At 42.1% G+C, this 21,143-nt stretch overlaps 1 protein-coding gene across 4 annotated transcripts in view; it reads right to left on the reverse strand.

Annotated features, from left to right (window-relative positions):
- Positions 1-21,143, reverse strand: part of LOC136864009 (structural maintenance of chromosomes protein 1A) — a 679,773-nt gene that overhangs the window by 523,015 nt on the left and 135,615 nt on the right. For all 4 annotated transcript variants that reach the window (XR_010859243.2, XR_010859244.2, XR_010859242.2 and 1 more), the window contains exon 6: positions 6,612-6,824. Coding sequence is in view for 1 of the 4 variants with exons in the window: in XM_067140505.2 (XP_066996606.2) it covers positions 6,612-6,824 (213 nt within the window). In the remaining 3 variants the exon portion in view is untranslated. The remainder of the gene's footprint in view (positions 1-6,611; positions 6,825-21,143) is intronic.

The following is a 21,143-nucleotide window of genomic DNA, read 5'->3' on the forward strand; positions in this document are numbered from 1 at the left end:
GTAGGCCTCAGTTCACACAAAGGGGAGGTATAAAACACACCCCTTTGCCTCTGCGGACGGAGCTGTAGGATAAGGAGAGTCGAGGGGATAGTGAAAGGTGAATGGCCCCCATAAGGAACTTGTGTAAGAAGGTGACGTCGCTTTGTTTACACAAGGTGGCGAATGACGGGAGGGAAGGCAGGCAGCTGTTTTTGTTAATTAGCTGTTCAGTGCGACATTGGATTCTTTCTAGTTTGTGAAGATTAGCTGCAGTAGTAGAGTGCCAAGCAGGTAGACCATACATTAGTATAGGTCTCACGAGTGTCAGGTAAGCCGTCTGTATAGCATTCGACTTGCACCCACGGAGGCTTCTGTCCATAAAACCGAGCACCCTGGCAGATTTGCATCTCAGTTCCTCTGTTTGTGTGTTCCATATTAGTTGGTCAGAAATGGTTACTAACAAATGCATGGTTTTAACTCACTCAATATGAACATTATTAATGTTATATACACATTCTACCGGGTGTCAAGACCTACTTAACCTAATGTATTTACATTTGCCAGTATTAATGTTGAGACCATTGACGTAATACCCTACCGCTATAGTGTCCAAGTCCGACTGTAACTTTAGACAATCATCTGCACATAGTATATCCCTGTACATCACGGTGTCATCAGCGTACTGGGCTATGGTTGAGGTCACACATTTAGGTAAATCAGAGACAAATGCATTAAATAACAAAGGTCCCAATAAGGTGCCTTGACATACTCCTGAGGTTGCTTTAACGGTCGAAGATCAAACTCCATCAAACACAACATGTTGAGTTCGACCCTCGAGAAATGACCACAACCATGCCAGTAGACTTCCCCTAACATTCATCTGTCTTAATTTTAACAAAAGTCGTTCATGCGGGATCTGAGACGGATTGTCAATAGTGACAGACGGGCAACCGTGCAACAAATCACGGGTCAATTCAACACAGGCCGTGCTAAACATGTCTCCCAGTGGACAATCCGTAGGAACATGGGTTCTATGGGGTATGCGAGGCGGTGCCACACACGGGTGCCACTGTTAACCCAACGTCATCGGGCACAACAACGCGCATTTGTCGCCAGTCACCAGGGATGGACACTGGAACAATGGTGTAACGTGATATGGTCGGACGAATCACAATTTCAACTGCACCATGCTGATGGGAGGCACCGTGTATGGCGCAGACCACATGAAGCGATGGATCTCGCCTGCCTCGAAGGTATGGTCCAGGGCGCTGGTCTCTCTGTTATGGTCAGGGGTGCATTTTCCTGGTATGGAATGGGCCCCCTAGTTGTTCTGGAAGAGACTTTGAATGGTACACGGTATGTTGAGCTGCTCGGAGACCATCTCCACCCATTTTTGGCCTTCCAGCGCCCAGACGGTTCTGCAGTGTTTCAAGATGAAAATGCGCCGCCACATCGCTCCCACGTCGCCCGGGAATGGTTCCAGGAACATGCAGCGGAGGTCCAACGACTGCCATGGCCACCCAGAAGCCCCGATATGAACCCTATCGAGCATATCTGGGATGTCCTGGAACGCAGGCTCCGTGCCATGGATCCTGCACCCACAAACAGACCAGCATTGCGGCTGCTCTGCAAACGATTTGGTGTCAGCTGCATCCAGAGGACTACCAGGGACTTGTAGACTCACTTCCACAGCATCTCACTGCAGTTCGCAGGGCCAGAGGAGGCCCCACATGCTATTAGGTGACTATCCCATGACATTTGCTAAGTCAGCGTAAGTGGATGCGTGTTGAACAGAGTTTTCTTTGTAGAAAATGTTTGGTCATAAACTGTAAGTCAATACAGAACAAAAAATAAAATTCATTAGTTGTAATTAATCATCGAAGTCCGCGTGCACTTCATAAAGGTTAAACTCACAAAAACAAACCGTTTTTCTGAGTGCTCTTTACATGGGCCTGGAGAATCTGATTCAGTGAATTTGAATGAAACTATTCTAATTTTTTGGACTGCAAACACATTTTGGTTTTTCTGCAGGTTTATTTTTCTACTCCAACAACATTCTTTATTTTCACCCTGAGATGAAGAGAAGGGCTTGGAATTGACATGTCTCTGATCAGATGTGGTCATATGATCAATCAATAACCAAGCTGTGTAAGGAATATCGTATGTGGCAACTTGCTTTGTAAACAGTCCATGCATTTATTGCTCCAATATTCATAAGGCTGAAGAAGATAGAAAGAGGCCAGAGATTAATTATTCTTGAAACTAAATACTTCAATTTCAAGGGATCCACAATGGCCACACCTCATTATGTGAGGTTAGAAAACATTAATTTCTTGGGCTTACTTGCCTCACCTGAGTCAGGATCAATGGCATCATCATTGTGAATTGTAGAAAACATCAATACGTTCTTCCCTTTTTTTAGGTACATGTAATGTTACTACCTATTTTGGACTAGTACTGAGGTATAGAAATGAGCCGGCTAGCGAGGACTGCCCTACAATTCTGGGGCAAAATGAGCGAGTAATAAAAATGAAGCTATGCTGGAATAAATGTGGCAAGGGAAACTGGAGTTTCCAGAGAAAACTTGCCCCATCTCCGCTTTTTCCAGCACAATCTTCACATTTTGGACTTGAACTCAGGGTTCTGCACTGACATGTTGACATCTAACAGCCTCAAATAGAGAGGAACCATATACTGCTACTGCTACTATTCAGGTCTAAGGATGAAAACTACAAGTTATTGAAAAAGGAGTATGTAAATTTACCTCTCAGACACCATATACTGCAAAGAGAAAAGTGTAAGTGAAGTGTAACGCGATCTCTCATACGTTACATTTTATTGCATTTAACAGACATGTGCCTTCTTGTTGTGAACTGTTGTTTTATGAATCGCTGACAAAGGTGTTATACAAAGCATTATTAACATATCAGCAACACACTATTGAAAGTGTTGGGAGTAATTATGAAGAATACATGACTCTTAGATTTTTTGAACAGTGTGAGTGATCACGGGTTAATTTAGGTACAGCCCCAGCATTTGCCTTCTGTAAAAATGGGAAACCTCAGAAAATCATCTTCAGGGTTGCCAATAGCAGAATTTGAACCCTCCACTTCACGAATTAATACCGACAGCAACGTGGCCCAAACCACATAGCCAACCCACCTGGTACTCAAATTCAAGTTTAATTGGAAAACTAAATACAGATTGTGAAGCCACTGATGTTATCAAGCCTTTGACAACACATTTTATCCTCTTTTTTTTTTTTTTTTTTTTTGCTAGTGGTTTTACGATGATGGGATAGGAAAGGCCTAGGAGTTGGAAAGAAGTGACCATCGCCTTAATTAAGGCACAGCCCCAGCATTTTCCTGTGTGAAAATGGGAAAACACAGAAAACCATCTTAAGTGCTGCCAGCAGTGGGATTCGAACCCACTATCTCCCGGATACAAGCTCATAGCCGCGCGTCCCTAACCGCACGGCCAACTCGCCCAATGTATCCTCCATCAGGAAGCACTTTTACAAAGGGCACATCTTGTATGATGTACTCTGTTAACTCTGCAGCGTCAGTCCCTAGTTTCTTTGGTGATGTTTCTACTCATTTGAGAGAAATTAATAAGAGACAAGAAGTAGATAATCTTCTGTGAGAAAATGGTGTAAATGCGCAAAATATTTGAGGCAAATCAACTTTGGAAACAATACAAAACACAGATTAACAAGAATTTAAAAACAGACATGGAAATTATAGACAAGGATACAACCTGGCTGTTTTCTACCACAGTTACAGAAGCTGCCATGAAGCAGATATGTACCAATGAGAGCTACAGATATAATGTACAAGACTCTTCTTCCCCTTCCTGGCCTTTTCCCAATTTCCTCAGATTGGCACTTCATATGGATTAAGTTCAATTTACAGAGCCGGGTGCTTCTCCTCACACCAACCCTATGTGGAGGGATGTATTCACTACTGCATGCATCTGTGGTCATTTGTAGTGTGATGAGTTGGATAGAAATGATGATGTGTATTAAAACAAACAAACACAAACACCTGGTCCCATAGCTAGGAAAATTACCCAGCCAAAGTTAAATCAGAATTAGATTAATCACCACTGCTTTGCATTTAGAGCAGTCCCTCAGATGGCAGATTCCCAATCAGTTGTTTGCCTAGTCTTTTCTTGCATGATTTCAAAGAAGTTGGAAATTTATCAAACATCTCCATGTCAAACCTGTGACCAAGTTTTTCTGCTCAGTGGCATGTCAAGAAACTAGGGATGGATAAATTCATTCCAGGGCAGTTTTGTTAATCGGACAACAGGAGATTACGGTGCCTCAAAATTTAATTAGCTTGTTATGTTCAATGCAATTATTACGTGTTTGCTGTTTCTGAACATTCAGCTTGTATGAAGAGTCTTTACTCCTTCCCTTTCTATATCTATTGAAACTTATCTCTTTTAATCATCATCTATAGTTTTGAATGACTTAAGCTGTAGTTGGATGAGTGTTTGCTTTCTATGCCAGATCAATTTCTGACACAGTCCATTAACATCTGACAATGCAAGAACAACCACATTACAATCCAATAAAATTACACCACCTACTGAAATAGCACAATGACATTAATTTTCACACTGAAAAATGATGAAGAAAATATTGGTATTTCAGAGTGGTTTGTCCATGACTATGGAGTCTAGGGATATTAGGCGGAACAACATCACAGGACCTATCACCACTCATTATCTTGTGATAATGAGGTATGTGCTTCAGTGGAAGAGCCACTTGAAGTCAACAAGCAATGCAAATACCACGTCTGTATGAGATAGTTGTACACGTAAATCAGCACTTTCAACAGAGGTTGAATAATCGGTACGGGAGATTACATTGCTTGCTACAGAACCAATGCTTAAAGTGTAGAGCCCAACACAGCCATCATAGCAAAAATCTGTTGGGAATGGTACGAAAAAAGGGCATAAAATGGAAGGATTTGGTCATGAGAAGCAGACCACACTGAGAGAAGATCCATCATCTCAGGAGGAAGGTTTTAGACGACACGGCAATACCATCACTTGTGTTAGAGTTCAAGTGGTGCACTGTTTAACATTCTCCCATGTCAGCTGTCATCATTTATTACAGTCTGGACTGTGTGCACATCAGCCCCTCTGCAGTCTAATGCTAGCATCCCAGCACACAGCCACTAGGTGAATCAAACTTCTGTTTAAGTGAAAACTATGGTAGGATCTGCACATGCAAATGACAGGGGAGAGAGTATTCACATCAGTTATACTGCACCAATGCTTGGCGTTTTGGTCTGGAGAGCCATCAGATACGAATGTGCGACTGGACATATTGTCTCATACAAGACAATACCGTCAAAATGAGTGCCAGCTATTGAAACGATTCTGGGACTGGTCATTTTCCATATCATACAGGCATTCCCTGAGCCATATTTCAGCAGGACAATGGCAGATCACATACGACAGTGCCAACACATGCTTCTTCAAAGTTATGTACCGCTATTGTAGTAGTCTGCAAGAAGATCTGGTTTGTTACCCACTGAAAACAATCTAGGACATGTTCAAACAATGGGTGGAGTGATACTACTGTCAACCTGCAAAGAGGTGAAGTGAGCCTGTTTGGCTCACATCATAGGACAGCATTCGAATAATATTTTAGTCAATGTCTCTGTGTGTACAACAGGTGAGAGATGACAAAGGTGGCCATACCATTTACTATCACGAAGCACTAGGGGCGTAAGACAATGGAATATACTGCCCAGTGTAAACACCCTGTGAAAATAACCATCATAGCACAACTTCTTTTAGATGTTCAGAGAAAAATACAGTATAAATTACAATAACAGATAACTGCTCTATATTTGCAACCAAACAAACCAAACTTATGGGATAAATGCTAAACTTCACGGCCTAATACAGCCCTGAAGAAACAGCTCAATCAGATGATTCTACTTTGCATAATGTTATTAGCTAGTGTGCTTTGCTTCGAGTTGTAAAAAATGCAAGTTTTCCTATGTATTATACAGGCTTATAATCAGAAGCTACATTTCTGCATTTTTACAACACAACCTTGTTCTTTGAAGATGATTATCTAACTGCCCTTGAATACATCTTGACATCAAAATGCTGTCTAAATCAAACAATAGAATTTAATTATTTTGTGTGGGGGAGGGGGGGGGGGGGCAGTGGGGAGCGTGCATGATTAATGTAGTAGCTTAGCTACTGCCTATCCACACGAACAGCCAAGGCTCAAATCCCAGTGGATCCCAAGTTGGAAATTTCACCTGGCGTCAGGAAGGACATCTGGCCTTTAAGCCCCAGCCAAACCCCAAAATGAGCCAGGGTGGCTCCAGTGATCCCAGAAATACCTGGGATAAGCTGAAGAAAGAAAATACCAACAGAATTTAATAAGATCTGAACATTATGCTGAGGAAGTGTAAACAGAAAATGCAACTTCATACACGAGTTGAAAGGACAGAAGATCAAATATTTTAAAACCCATTTCCATAAATCAAAAACAATTATTACTTGATAGCTATCTCAAAATAAAGGAAGTGTATGAACCATATATAGCACTGTATACACAAGCAAACAAAGTAAATGTACAGAAATTAGAGGAAACTCACCATTTCACGAATTTCTTGCTCCACTTTTGCAAGTTCACGGCTAACTTTTCCACATTCCTTTTTCTTTTCTTTGAGCTGTTCCTCTGCCTTTTCTTTGCGCTTCTCCACCTTGCTTACGTCATGCTGTTTCTTCTCTAACTCTTGTTCTAACCGCTCAATGTCTTTCTCATTATGGTAAAGTTTGAATAACTGAAGTTCAACCTGCTTGTCAGCCTGTGTAATAAGAATTACAACAGTAAGAAGTTAGTAACAAAATAAAATATGCAGATCATTTTGTAATCATTCACAAAAATAAGATTGAAATTTCTGTCTCCTTTTCACTCATAAACCCACCCAAAGCTTAACAGTCGGCCATTCATATGGCTTGACAATCAAAGGAGAAAGAACAGATCCATACAAAAAATTTGCATTTTTGACTTAGGAGAGGAATGGAGACATATGTGTGGATTAGTGCACAAGTAGGCACACAAATTCTTTCAATTTTCAATAGTTAACACAGTTAAAGTATTATAAAATAGTAAACAGAATCTTCTCAACTGGGAACAAGACTGAAAGATTTCCAAACTAGCTGACAGAGTTCACTACAAATTACTACCAAACCAGATTTAAACCACGTGTTCTGAGAGCCTAAAGCTCTGCCCTGCACTATGGTGCACATCCAAACTAGAATCACTGATTGTCACACACTAGGAATATTTTGATGTTGCTTTTAACACTAGAACCGCCGGAACATATTGTATACCTAGAACCGCCGATGCGGTCATTTTGACCGCTGTATTGGAATTATTATTTTTATTCTAAATACGTATAGTAACTCACTGTCATACTTTCAAATATGTGTTACTAAGTTTATAAAACATTAATTATGGGATCTAAAGCAGAAAAGAAACAAATTATTTCATTGTATTGCAAATGTAATATTTTCTTAATTTATTACAAACACAGATATGTTTCTCTAAAACACACTTATGTAATAAACAAACATTGCTTTTACTTCAAATTCTTTTAGTCTAAACTGTAAAATAGTTATTACATATTAACAGAAAAGAAAATTACTGCAACATTTTATTTAGTGTAATTTATGACCTGAAATATGTTCGCCAAATCCACGTACCACACCATATTTTTGAAACACTGTCTTTCTTTTCCTTTAGTGTATTTGCACACGCTGATGCAATTCTGCGTCTTTAGAAGCAGGAACTACATACCACGACCTTAGTTATGTCCTTTGAGCAAGAACCACACACTCACTGTTTGCACTTTCTGCAGGTAAAGTTGGTCTTATTCCTGCATTTCTTCACTTGGCATTGCCTCCTCTGTACATTTCCTTTCACAGGCTCCCTAAATTCGGGTTCTCTTTCCACATACTTAGGTTTCGATTCCATGTACCCCATACGAAGCTCCTCTGCTAGCTTCAGGATGTAATTTCGGCGACTGATCTTCTTCCCGGTCACTTTTTTTAAAATGATCCAGGAAATGATAGCTGCCAAATCAAGAATATTATGAAATACATGAACAGGCCATCTTCGGGTAGCGGACTGAACAGTATATTTTCTTCCCATTTGATCCACCACGTCCACACCATATTTTGTATTGTTGTAGAAGTCTACTGTTTCAGGAATCCTTTTGGGATTAGCTTGAATTTCAACTTCTGAGTGCAAAGTACTGTATAGAAGGACGTTCTTGTTTCGTTTACCTTGATAAACAGTAAGTGTGTCATTGGAATGTTTCAGGAGAGTTGAGTCGTAAAGACTAGCTTTCATAGCCTTCACAGCTTTAGGTATTTCTCACCTTGATCGTCTAATGGTTCCAACAATACTCATACCATTACTTTTCAACTTCTTACCAAGTTTCACTGTTGTAAAAAAGTTGTCTGTAGTCACGTTTCGCCCCTTCTTTTGAAATGGTTCCATCAACTTCATTACTACACTTTCGGGAAGAGTCTCGTCACGTCCTCTGAGATCGTCTTTTCCTAGGTAAGGAAACCCACTGCACAGAAACTTTGAGTCAACGTCCACAAGAAGCCAAAACTTAATTCCAAATTTATCTGGTTTGTTCGGCATATACTGTAAGAATGGACACCTTGTTTTGCTTGGGAAAAGCTGCTCATCAGCCGTCAGATTTTCACCTGGAATATAAGTCAATTGACAATTTTCAATGAATCTGTTCCATACTTTTCATACTAACGCAAATTTATCAGTCTTCAAACGTTCTGATCTTGTAGTTCTGACGTCGAAACGCAAAAATCTTTGAATTTCTCGAAAACAATTCCTCCCCATTGTTTCACTGAAGAATGGTGGCCCCCACTTTTTAGACCAGAGTTCATCAAGTTCAGTGTTACTGGCTCCAAGAACACCACGAGCATACACTAAGGCAATGAATGCCTCCAGTTTTTCTAAACTTACACTCCACAATTCATTACCTAGAACACGTTTTGCTTCCGTTTCCGTGCAGTGTTTGATGTGTTTCAATATAGACTCATCAATAACAAGACGCCATGCACTCGCTACACTGTCGTCAGAAACATGCCGCTTTGAATATGGAGTAGGTCCTGGATTTTCTTTCAAGATGTTGTGACAAGCCATCCTGCCAGGTGTAGTCTTCCCAAACTCTCCTACAGTCCACTCCGTGATGCCGTCTGTACCTAGCAACGTATTACTTGTTCCTGGGAGGCTTGTGTTGATTCGTCCCCTCTTATTTCCAGCTTTTCGTGCTACATTTTCTGCTGCTGTAATAGAACAATTGATAACTTTCAGTTCTCGGCCTATACCAGGCATAATTGCAGTCTAAATGTTGAATCTGAGTACCAAAGTTGAAATGTTGACATCAAGATAACGTATATCATTATTGTAACTTACCTGGTTCAACAATTTGGTATTCAGCATCATCTGAATCACTGCTTTCAGAATGGACACTTGGTTGGTAGTAATCTTCGTCCGCAGCTTCTTCTCGTAGGTCCTCTACATCTGGGTCACATTCAACTTCAGACATATCATCTGGAATGTCATGCAGTAGAGTGAGTAATTCTTCATCGGTACGGGTCGGTGGTCTACGAGCCATGGTCTGTGACAAGCTGACGAAGCTGTGGCTCCAAACTGCCGAGAGAGATTAGTGGACAGTTGTCCCAAGGTTGTGATTGGCTCACGGAGAGAGGAGGGGTGAGGGAGGCCTTGAAGGGGATTGTGAGAGCGGAAGAATGTTCGCTACTCTCAGAGGAGAGTGAACCATTAGCTCTCGTAGCCGCCTTTCAATAAATGAATAAAGAGGAAATTGAACAATGGCCGTGCATAGACTATCAGAGTTTCATTGTTGTGCTTACATTATTGCAGGGAGAATAATTATAAACAAATATTATCTCAACCAGAGGAATAAGCACATGTTCTAGGTATACTCGTTACCTACGTCCTATCCAATGATGCAAAATTAATTACATTTAATACGGATGATTCTGACCGGTAATCAGGAAAAGTCACTGAAGCTCTTTACAATAGGACAAAAAATGTGGTCAAAATAAGGCTTTGAAAATGTGTAGCGGTCATTTTGACCGCTCCGGCGGTTCTAGTGTTAAATTCAGCATGCAGAAGATTTTTACTCACCAGCAATGATGCTTCAGAATGATAATCTTACGTGATAAACTTCAAAATATTCAAGGATAAGAAGAGGCACTTATCTCTGCTACATTACACTTCAACACCGGACTTTTGAACTTAAGACATTGTAATGCGGAGAACTAAGTAAGTCTTTACCTCATACTCATATTTCATTTTTTTTAAATTTTTTTTTTTGGCTACAACTTGCTTTACATAGCACCGACACAGAAGGTCTTATGGCGACGATGGGATCGGAAAGGCCTACGAGTGGGAAGGAATTGGCCATGGCCATGGCATTTGCCCGATGTGAAATTGGGAAACCACGGAAAACCATCTTCAGGGCTGCCGACAATGGGGCTTAAACCCACTATCTCCCGGATGCAAGCTCACAGCTGTGCGCCCCTAACAGCACAGCCAACTCGTCCGGTACTCATTAGTTTCAAACCACCTAATATCTATCAGCCTTCTTCTGTTGGGGTCGGATGACTGTTTGCTAATGTAATAAATTGCATTGCAGGCAGAACAATGGACTCCATCATGGAGGGTAAGAGAAGTAGGGGGAAATCAAAATGACTATAGTTAGACTTGGTTTCTAATGATTTAGAGATAAGAGGTATGGAACTAAATAAGGCCACAGAGCTAGTTACAAACAGAGGATTGAGGAGGCATTTACTAAATTCACAGGTGCTTGCAGACTGAACAATGAAAGGCATAAAAGTTCATAATGAAGATGGACGTATGTATGTATGTATGTATGTATGGTATGTATGTATGTATGTATGTATGCATGCATGCATCTATGTATGTAATGTTCCAGTCACATGAACTACATGGATGATATTAACATTGATGCTTTCACGGCCTGTACTTGTAGGCATGATAATATGGGCTTTTGGGCTTATGCAGTGTGAATAATTATATTTTTCAATATGATTTTATTTTGGTGTAAATATCACACGAGAGATGTTCATTTCCTTAAATAAAACCACTTTATTGCTGCTACGTGTATTCCTTAACAACGCACAGTTATACACAACACTACACTATTAAGGAAAACACACTTAGGCAATTTACTATCGATTCTGTCAAGTAAAGATATCAACAAGTTCTCGCACTGGTTATTCACCTCATCACCATACAGTTGATTCTGAAAAGTGCAGATATCAACAAGTCCTCACAATGATTACTCACTTTGCCATCACAAGGCAAGAATAACTACCCTCTCAATCAAGTCGATTCTGACAAATACAGATATCAACTCACTCTACCCCACATACTACATTCTCTTACTACACTGTCTCTCTGATGGACTGACTAACTGGCTGACTTCACCACGGAGTCCAACACTGACTGACTGTCGGCCTGTCAGCTCCATCTATATATATATAAAATAACTTGTCCTGACCGACCGACCGACCAACTGATTCATCATCGCCGAGGCGAAACTACTGGACATGGAGAAATGAAATTTTGGGGATACATTCATATTAACATGTAGGTGCTCGCTAAGGGAGGATTTTTGGATATTCCGTCGTTAAGGTAGTGAAAAGGGGGGTTAATTTTTAAAATGAGAATATCTATATCTCAAAAACTTAAAGGTTTAAAGTAATAAAAATTGGTATTTGGAATCTCCTTTAAAAATAAAGAAACACGTATTTTTTGTTTTCGGAAAATCCCATGAAGGGGTGAAAAGGGGGAGGGGGAAGTGGTTGAATGCCTTTTATGAGGAGACTTATATCTCAAAAACTGAAGATGTTACGTAGGTGGTTTGAAGAGTTCTCGGAATGTACTAGAATTAAGTATCTTACCTCGGTGGAACTGCTTTTATTTTTCAACATAGTCTCCCTGTAGACTAATGCATTTGGTCCAGCGATGTTCCAGTGCCTTGATCCCATCTCGAAAATGAGATTCCTACAGGCCTGCAAAATACCTCTCCAATTCGGCTGTTAGTTCTTCCCTTGTAGAAAATCTCCGTCCACCGACGAAAATTTTCAGCTTGAGGAACAGATGAAAGTCTGATGGTGCCAAATCAGGTGAATAAGGTGGATGTGGCAACAGTTCGTACCCCAGTTCATGAAGTTTTGCCATGGCAATAACACTTGTGTGCGGCGGAGCGTTGTCCTGATGAAAGATGACCTTTTTCCTTGCCAAACCAGGCCTTGTTTCGCGTATCTTTTCCTGTAGTTGGTCTAGGAGGTTTGCATAGTATTGCCCCATAACTGTTTGGACAGTAGGAAGATAATCTATCAGCAGAATGCCTTTTGCATCCCAGAAAACTGAGGCCATGACCTTTCCAGCCGAACGCACTGCCTTTGCTTTCTTTGGTGGTGGTGAGTCAGCATGTTTCCACTCCCTTGACTGCTGTTTTGTCTCTGGGGTATAGTAGTGGACCCAAGTTTCATCTGTAGTCACAAACCGGCACAAAAAATCTTGTTGGTTGCACTGAAAACGGGCCAGACTTTGTTCGGACATTTCCAATCTGGTGTGTTTATTGTCCAATGTCAAGAGCCGCAGCACCCATCTTGCGGATAGTTTTTTCATACCCAATTCTTCGGTTAAAATATAATATACCCGTTCAGAAGACATCCCTACAGCTTCAGCAATCTCCCGCACTTTCAGTCGACGATCCTCCTGGACCATTTTATGCACTTTTGCGATAAATTCTGGGGTCGTGACACATTTTGGCCGTCCAGTACACGGATCATCATCCAAGCTCTCCCAACCAAATTTAAACTCGCTGGTCCACTTGGCAACAGTTGAAAATGAAGGAGCAGAGTCCCCCAGTGTGTTCTGAAAGTCGGTATGAATTTCCTTTGTCTTCATACCTTTCTTTACAAAGTATTTAATCACTGCTCGAATCTCAGATTTTTCCATTGTCACAAATCACTACGCGGGAACAACAACAAAGAGTCGTCACTACCACACTCCTGCAGCTAGAGCACTGAAGCGCCACGTTGAACCATATCATCACATGCTTCATTGGCAAATTTTAATCGTGATAGAACACTGTGGACTTATTGCGCAACATGGCTTTGTGTGGGAGTCTGTTTGGGAGACGGTTAGATACCTGACCACGCTAGCATAAGAGGAGCGGCCCGTGGATGGCTTCAGACAACGAACTTTGTTTAAATTTGAACGTGGTTGCTGGAAACCGCCGCAGTATTCTTTGTCAGGCCAGTTTCGAAATCCGCCAATCACGAGCTAGTATGAGGACCCTGCGAACGGCCGAACCGCAATGGCAGAATAACCAACCATCTAACTGCATCTTTGAACCAGTTTCCATCTAATAATCTGTCATTGCACCGATATTCCACAGTTCTGATGTGTCCAGATAGATAAGTGTAATTTTTCTGATGCCTGAGTTGGGGCATACGTAAGGCATAGATGTTATTTCGCATTTGTCAACAGCTTCTCATTCAAACTAAACCGCCGCTCAACAGACTTTCTATTCTTCAGAAGGGAGTTCCGTTATTTGAAAAACTCGAAGAGTCTTTATAACTGCCAGTAACAAGGGAGCGTCACCTCTTTCTCTGCCTGAACTTCGTGCCGTAAAGTCGCTTGCATGCCGAGACTATATTTACCGGAGGACGCTCTTTTCTTATGTTTGAGAACTAAGCCAGTGATACGGGTTCGAGTAAATACAATCAATAACTGTGATCAACTGTGGCACAATGTATGTGCAGTATTTTAATTTGATCCGGGAGTGATCCGTATATATGCAATTATAACAATTCGCGGGCACGATCGGGAACTCTCGCAATCGTGTGTCGCGTTGCCGCGCCAAGGACTCTTCACGTCCGGGCCGAATTGCCCTTAAATTAATGGTGAGCTGGACGAACTAATTTCTGCTTGCAGGTCGTAGTCAATTGACGGCCAAGCATTAAGGGCGTGATTTCACACACGTGTGTGACTAGCGGCGAAGAAACGGTGCCTAATTCAACTGTTACAGGTGCAACATCAATCAGTGCTATGGGGCCCACGCCGAGCATCGATGGACTGACTTCCCACATCCGGAAGACTGGGGTGACCATGGCCTAAGTTCGTGATGACGCCAGTGGCCATGTAAACATCATGGGTGATGAAGCCGGCGCAAGATAAGCACTTTGTCATTTTTTAGCATGCCTGGTTAATAGTTGCACACTAGCTTAGATCAGATGTAAATAAATAAATTTCAAGTTAATTCTCAGCCAGAGGGCACAGTGGTTCTTCAATTCAAGTTACAGTTACATGCGTCCTGGGCTGATGCATGCTTTTATTTTCCTTTTATCTTTTTTTAAATTAGTTTAGATGGGGTTAAGGGTGTGCCAGTGTAGATATAGGAGTGTTTTCATGTGTTTTGTTTTCCAGAGTATTCCAATATGTGGTCGATATGCAAGCTCTGATCGTCATTTACAGAGGCTATACGCCGGTGATGATGTATGGGAGATAAGTTTGCAGCTGTAGTTTCTCTCTTTCATTTTTTTTATTTCTCATGCATGGGAATTTCAGCTGTGGTCAGTAAGCAGAATAGCGGAGATTCAACATTGTTAGGTAGAGTCATTACTACACAAGGGAAGGGCGAATAACGGTTCTTATCGAACAACTGACCGGCCATGTAAGACGCCGGAAGTGCACGTTATAGATGAATGTTAACCTGGGGCTGGTTATGTGAGCCGAGTGGAATCACGAGTATATTGATGAGTAATTCAGGGGTTGATAGATTGAGACATGTGAAGGAGGCTGGAATTGCCGTAGTCATGACATAAGGAGGACGAGAACCCGTGTACTGCAAAATGAAAGACCCGAGTATGGTCTCAGGATTTACAGTAGGTGATGTGGGTATTCATATAAGAGAGGCTGACGCCCGTCTTGAAGTGCCTTTATTTTAAAGCTGCGAATTGAGATCGCAGGTCATTATAAGGAAGAAGCAGTAATAGTGCTGCGAATGTTGTGAATTTATCCTTATCTCCGAACGAGAGTTAGCAGGTAGAGGCCAACCCCTTTTCTTGAGAAGTCAAGTGTACCGCCCAAGGCCGTGTTTCCATAGAGTGCTAGGTGGACCGTTATTCGCATTCTCTCCCGACAAGTCAGGAAGTTACAGGTAACAGCTGTTTGCGACAGTGAAAGTGGTCCTTAAGGGATTGCCCTTGCGTCTGACTTGTAGACGTAACCCATGTACCTGCCTGCTGGGGAGGATCCCGCTGACCACATGTGGAGCATTTATGCATATTTCATGTTGTTATTTTTCAGGCTCCATACTCCCACTTTATTTACATATGTTATAATGCTTATCTGGTTTGATCCATGATTTCTATGAAATGGTGACGACTGGTTTGTTTTGTTTGTGTTTGTTTATTTCCTTTGCATTAGGTGTCGGCGTGACCAGCGTTGCATTAGATTATTTGTGTGTTTTATTAGCTCGTTTGCTAAATAGATGGTCGTTGGCATTCATGCCATCCAATTGCTATGTGGACGGCCACATATTTAGAATCTGTGTAGTCATAAGTTGCAGCTCAGGGCTAGTGTTGAATTGAATTGATTTTGTTATTGATATGTAAATATGTATAGTTTGGATCGGTTACTAGTGTGTTTAACTATTTACCGCGGTCATGTATAGACACTTTCCGAAGCGCATCCCATAAGGGAATCGTGACATTGAAGCGAATCTTGCGTCGACTTAAAGTAAACGTATTCATCCAAAGTCAGTTTCCAAGTCGTGTCTTTCTTCCAATAGGAATTCGAGAAATTGTGTGTTATAACATGGACATGTGCGGGGCACATATTTTACCTTGGTTTTATGAGGCCATCAGGCTTAATGTATATATATATTTCATGTCGTAGTGAATGGGTTAATGTCTTTAATAAATCCATTTTACCCCCCATTTCTCTGTCTTATTCACGTAGTCTATGTACCCGACTTCCTGTCATGTACCTTTGGTATATTGCTCGTGACGAGTTTTGAATTTAGTCTGCCCATATCATTTTTTTTTCTTCGAACGGTAACCACGTCTCTGCCGCGACTAGCCCGGGATATTATGAAGACGGGTACGGTACATAGATTGTTTGGCGTCCCAATCACGTGTGGCAGTTTAGAATGGGCTTTGAGTAGGTATATTTGGTTCGAAGCCTGGGGATGACCAAGGTGGTACCCAGAGGTCAGGCATGTGCAACGGTTTGTTGGAAACATGTCAGGCATTTAAAAGATTAAAAATTGGAGTAGGTAACTTCGAACTGGACGCATGAAAGGTGACGATGTCTGAGATTCTGATTCAATACCCAGACAGTCATATTAACTGGCAACCTAGCGTGCAAGGCAATTTGAGCCTAGAGCCCTGTATTCGGCATTACTTGTGTAGGTATGCGAATACGAGTGGTTAAGGTTTCTATGGAAATCGCATATTTAGGGAAAATCTGAAAATCCTAAATATATGAGATCACGTTAAGTATTTTTCGGCATTAAAGTAATTTGTGTTAGATCAGCTTGGATGTGAATAAGAGAAAAATAGCCGATGATTAAGGCATGTCTATTAAGCAAGTAATTCCAATAGGAATTCGAGAACAGCAAAATGGTTTCTCATATGAGGTAAAATAGCCGATGCAATATCCTTAAGGTATTAATCGACTAAAGACATTGCCGAAGTTTGCGCTGCATAGCAAATTTTAAGGCCAGTGACATAGAAAATTTTGTTTATCAGAGTAAGTTAGGGACCCGAGATGACCTCAACTTCGGATGAAATTTGCAACGATAGTGGCATTAATATCGAAGGTTTAAGGTATATAAACCACTGTTCGGAATATATTAGCCTTGAATTGGAGATATTATGCAAATATGGTTGCGCGTTGTTGTCTAACGCATAGTTTTGAGCCTATAATTAGGAAAGCCTATATTTCGATTTACATATTTGGGGCTACCAGTGTTAGATTTTTTCAAAATTATTGTTGTGCGAATCCGATTTATTACTTTATCGCGATATAAATAAAGACATTAACAGCATTCGTTAGGCAGTTTCTGCATGGCGAGTTATTGAGCCATATTGTTTGATTTTCGATGTGAGTAACGTAAATAGCAGAAACTGGAATTTAAAAATTTATGAAAGACTTGGTGACTTCGGACCACATTTTACTTACTCGTGATGTGAGCAGGCCACGTAGTCGTATCTGGAAATCAGTATTATGGCAGTTACATTAGCCGATTTGTTGGCCCGTATGGACTTGGAGGCAGAAAGGGCAGCGGAACGGGAGCAGGAAGCAATGTTACGCGAGCAGGAGCGTATGAGAGAAATTACGGACAGAATAGACTTAATGGCTGTAGAGGCAGAAAAACGTGAGTTAAAGAATATGCAGGAACTTACCGCACGCGAGCAGGAGCGTATGAGAGAAATTACGAACAGAATAGACTTAATGGCTGTAGAGGCAGAAAAACGTGAGTTAAAGAATATGCAGGAACTTACCGCACGCGATGAGGAGCGGACGAAAGAAATTACGGCTAAAATCGCAGAAGGGAATGAGAAGCTTGAAGCGAAAATTGACTCCGTTCAGGAATGTTGTGTTAAGGGAATGGAGCGCTTAGAGAAGCGAATGGACGATATTGAAAATAGGACCGATGAACAGATCAAGAACATTCAGAGAACTGTTGAGGAATTATCTGGCAAGGTGACAGATGGAGCTGCGAATACCGAGAAGAGACTAGATGAAGTTACGGCTAGGTTAGACGAGGCTCGAACCGAGATTTGCAAGAACAGGAGCGCCATCGATCAGCTGGGAGAAAATACGGAGGCAAGATTCGTAGCCATGACGGAAGACATTAGAACCCGTGTAGCCGAAGGGAAACAGCAGATTGAAGGAAAGATAGACGATAAATTGCGGGAAAAGCAACGGGAAACCGAAGCTGAAATGGACAGAATGGAGGAGAAACTGAAGCAGGAGGTTACAGAGCAGATAACTGACAAAGCGGGAGAGATAAAGAGAATGATACTGACAGATCGCGACACAGCTAGACGTAACTTACAAGAGGTAGGAGCGAGCATCGAAGCCTGGTCTGAGGTGTCGCAGAAAAACGCCAATAAGCTGATCTCCGTAGATAAGGACATGCAATATCTCAAGGACAAGCTAGAGTTGATCGACTTGAGAACGAATAAGGAAATGGAGAAGTTAAAATGCTCAATACAACACGGTAGTATTGATAGGGAGCCGAGCCAAGCCAGCGAACCAGCGCTAATTAGTGAATTACTAAACTTGCCTAAACCTGTTGAGAGATCGTCAACACCAAATATGACGAGTGGAGCGCCGGTATACAATGTTTTCCATACGGCAGATGAGAAACCACGGAAGTTTAGCGGCATGGACGACCGAACGCCACGAGCTTTCCTGAGAGAGATGGAGAATTATTTTGTGGATGCCAGGGTGCCACAGGAGAGAAGGCTGCGTGTAATGGAGAAATTTCTAACTGATTCCGCCCTGAATTGGATGTTAGCGTTTCATTACACGTTTACAACATACGAAGAATTTAAGGCAGCGTTCCTAAGGCAATTTTGGGATATCGGGGTTCAACAGGCATTGCGTATGGAGCTGTACGCCAAGAAGTACTCGACTTCGATACCCACGAGGTACTCGCAATATTTTATTTCGCAAGTTATACGTTTCAAGGACCTAGATACACCCCCGTCGGAGGCGGAAATGGTAGTTGCTATTGCTCGACAACTGCCACTCGAAGTGCAGAGAACACTCATCGCCGCGAATGTTAAAACAGCTTTGGAAGCAGAAATGACACTGAGACAGCTGGATTTAACCTCAAATCAAGCCCAGCCTAGAATAAGGCACGCTGAGGCGATTCATACCGTAGACCTGACAGGGGACAATAGCCCGCCGCATAAAATAAGAAAGGGTAATGAACAGCAAAGCTTAGGGACTCAGACCGTGTCTCGGGAGATGAGAGAGGCGGAAAATGCGAAACCACGGAGAGGAAGTTGGAGTCCACCTCGCCGAACGGAAGAAAGGAGAGAGTCGAACTACCATTGTAATAGGAACGGAGGTCGCGGTCAGAATTATGTAGGCGGCAACCAAGGACGCACGTACAGATATCAACCTAGAGGCTTCATAGGACAGAGACGTCCATATCAGCGATGGGAAGGTAGAAGCTACAGGAATAATTGTAGTAACTTTAATCGTCGTCCGGAATCTCAGAACAGAAATATGGAATCCCAGAGATACGTAGAAGAGTTGAGGGATAAACGTCAGAGAGAGGTTGATTGGAAGACGGCCATTCAAAGTGGTACAAACGACCAAGACCATGGAGCAGAGAGTGAGGCCCACCGCAATTACCGACAGGCAGAACAAAGCAAGGGATTAAACCCTCACGCCCCAGACGTCGGCCAGTCTACTGGCGCGTACCGGAAATACACTCAACAATGACTGAAGGACAAAAATATCCGCGCTTTGAATTTGAAGCCTTATTTCCCCCCATGGCAGATTGGAATCGACGAAGCGCAGGATGATGATGATGATGACCTGGAAGAAAGAGAAGAAGAAGAAGAAGAAGACGACGAAGAAGAAGAAGAAGAAGAAGACGACGAGGATGGCAACGAAGAAGAAGACTAGGCAGATCCCGTGGAGGCGATTCCTGAGGCTGAAGAAGAAGAGGAAATGGAAGGAGTGAACTTGGCATTGTGTGATGATCAAACCCAGCTACAAGTACAGTCATGTCAGCAATGTGATAAACACCAGAGAAAATTTAAGACTCTACTCGAAATCTATTATGAAGCCAGGAAGGAGAAGAAGCAATTGTTGCATGAACGAAAGCAACTACTAGCGGAAAAGGAAGTAGACGTAGAGCCACAATGTTAAGGAAGGAAGTGCCATGTTAAAAAAAATACAAGACGCTGTCTCGTATTTTTTTACGGGGAAGGAGGAGAAATGAACCATATCATCACATGCTTCATTGGCAAATTTTAATCGTGATAGAACACTGTGGACTTATTGCGCAACATGGCTTTGTGTGGGAGTCTGTTTGGGAGACGGTTAGATACCTGACCACGCTAGCATAAGAGGAGCGGCCCGTGGATGGCTTCAGACAACGAACTTTGTTTAAATTTGAACGTGGTTGCTGGAAACCGCCGCAGTATTCTTTGTCAGGCCAGTTTCGAAATCCGCCAATCACGAGCTAGTATGAGGACCCTGCGAACGGCCGAACCGCAATGGCAGAATAACCAACCATCTAACTGCATCTTTGAACCAGTTTCCATCTATGATAATAATCTGTCATTGCGCCGATATTCCACAGTTCTGATGTGTCCAGATAGATAAGTGTAATTTTTCTGATGCCTGAGAACATATTTGGGGCATACGTAAGGCATAGGTGTTATTTCGCATTTGTCAACAGCTTCTCATTCAAACTAAACCGCCGCTCAACAGACTTTCTATTCTTCAGAAGGGAGTTCCGTTATTTGAAAAACTCGAAGAGTCTTTATAACTGCCAGTAACAAGGGAGCGTCACCTCTTTCTCTGCCTGAACTTCGTGCCGTAAAGTCGCTTGCACGCCGAGACTATATTTACCGGAGGACGCTCTTTTCTTATGTTTGAGAACTAAGCCAGTGATACGGGTTCGAGTAAATACAATCAATAACTGTGATCAACTGTGGCACAATGTATGTGCAGTATTTTAATTTGATCCGGGAGTGATCCGTATATATGCAATTATAACAATTCGCGGGCGCGATCGGGAACTCTCGCAATCGTGTGTCGCGTTGCCGCGCCAAGGACTCTTCACGTCCGGGCCGAATTGCCCTTAAATTAATGGTGAGCTGGACGAACTAATTTCTGCTTGCAGGTCGTAGTCAATTGACGGCCAAGCATTAAGGGCGTGATTTCACACACGTGTGTGACTAGCGGCGAAGAAACGGTGCCTAATTCAACTGTTACAGGTGCAACATCAATCAGTGCTATGGGGCCCACGCCGAGCATCGAT

This window comes from Anabrus simplex, chromosome 2 (assembly GCF_040414725.1).
Source record: "Anabrus simplex isolate iqAnaSimp1 chromosome 2, ASM4041472v1, whole genome shotgun sequence".
NCBI lineage: Eukaryota > Metazoa > Arthropoda > Insecta > Orthoptera > Tettigoniidae > Anabrus > Anabrus simplex.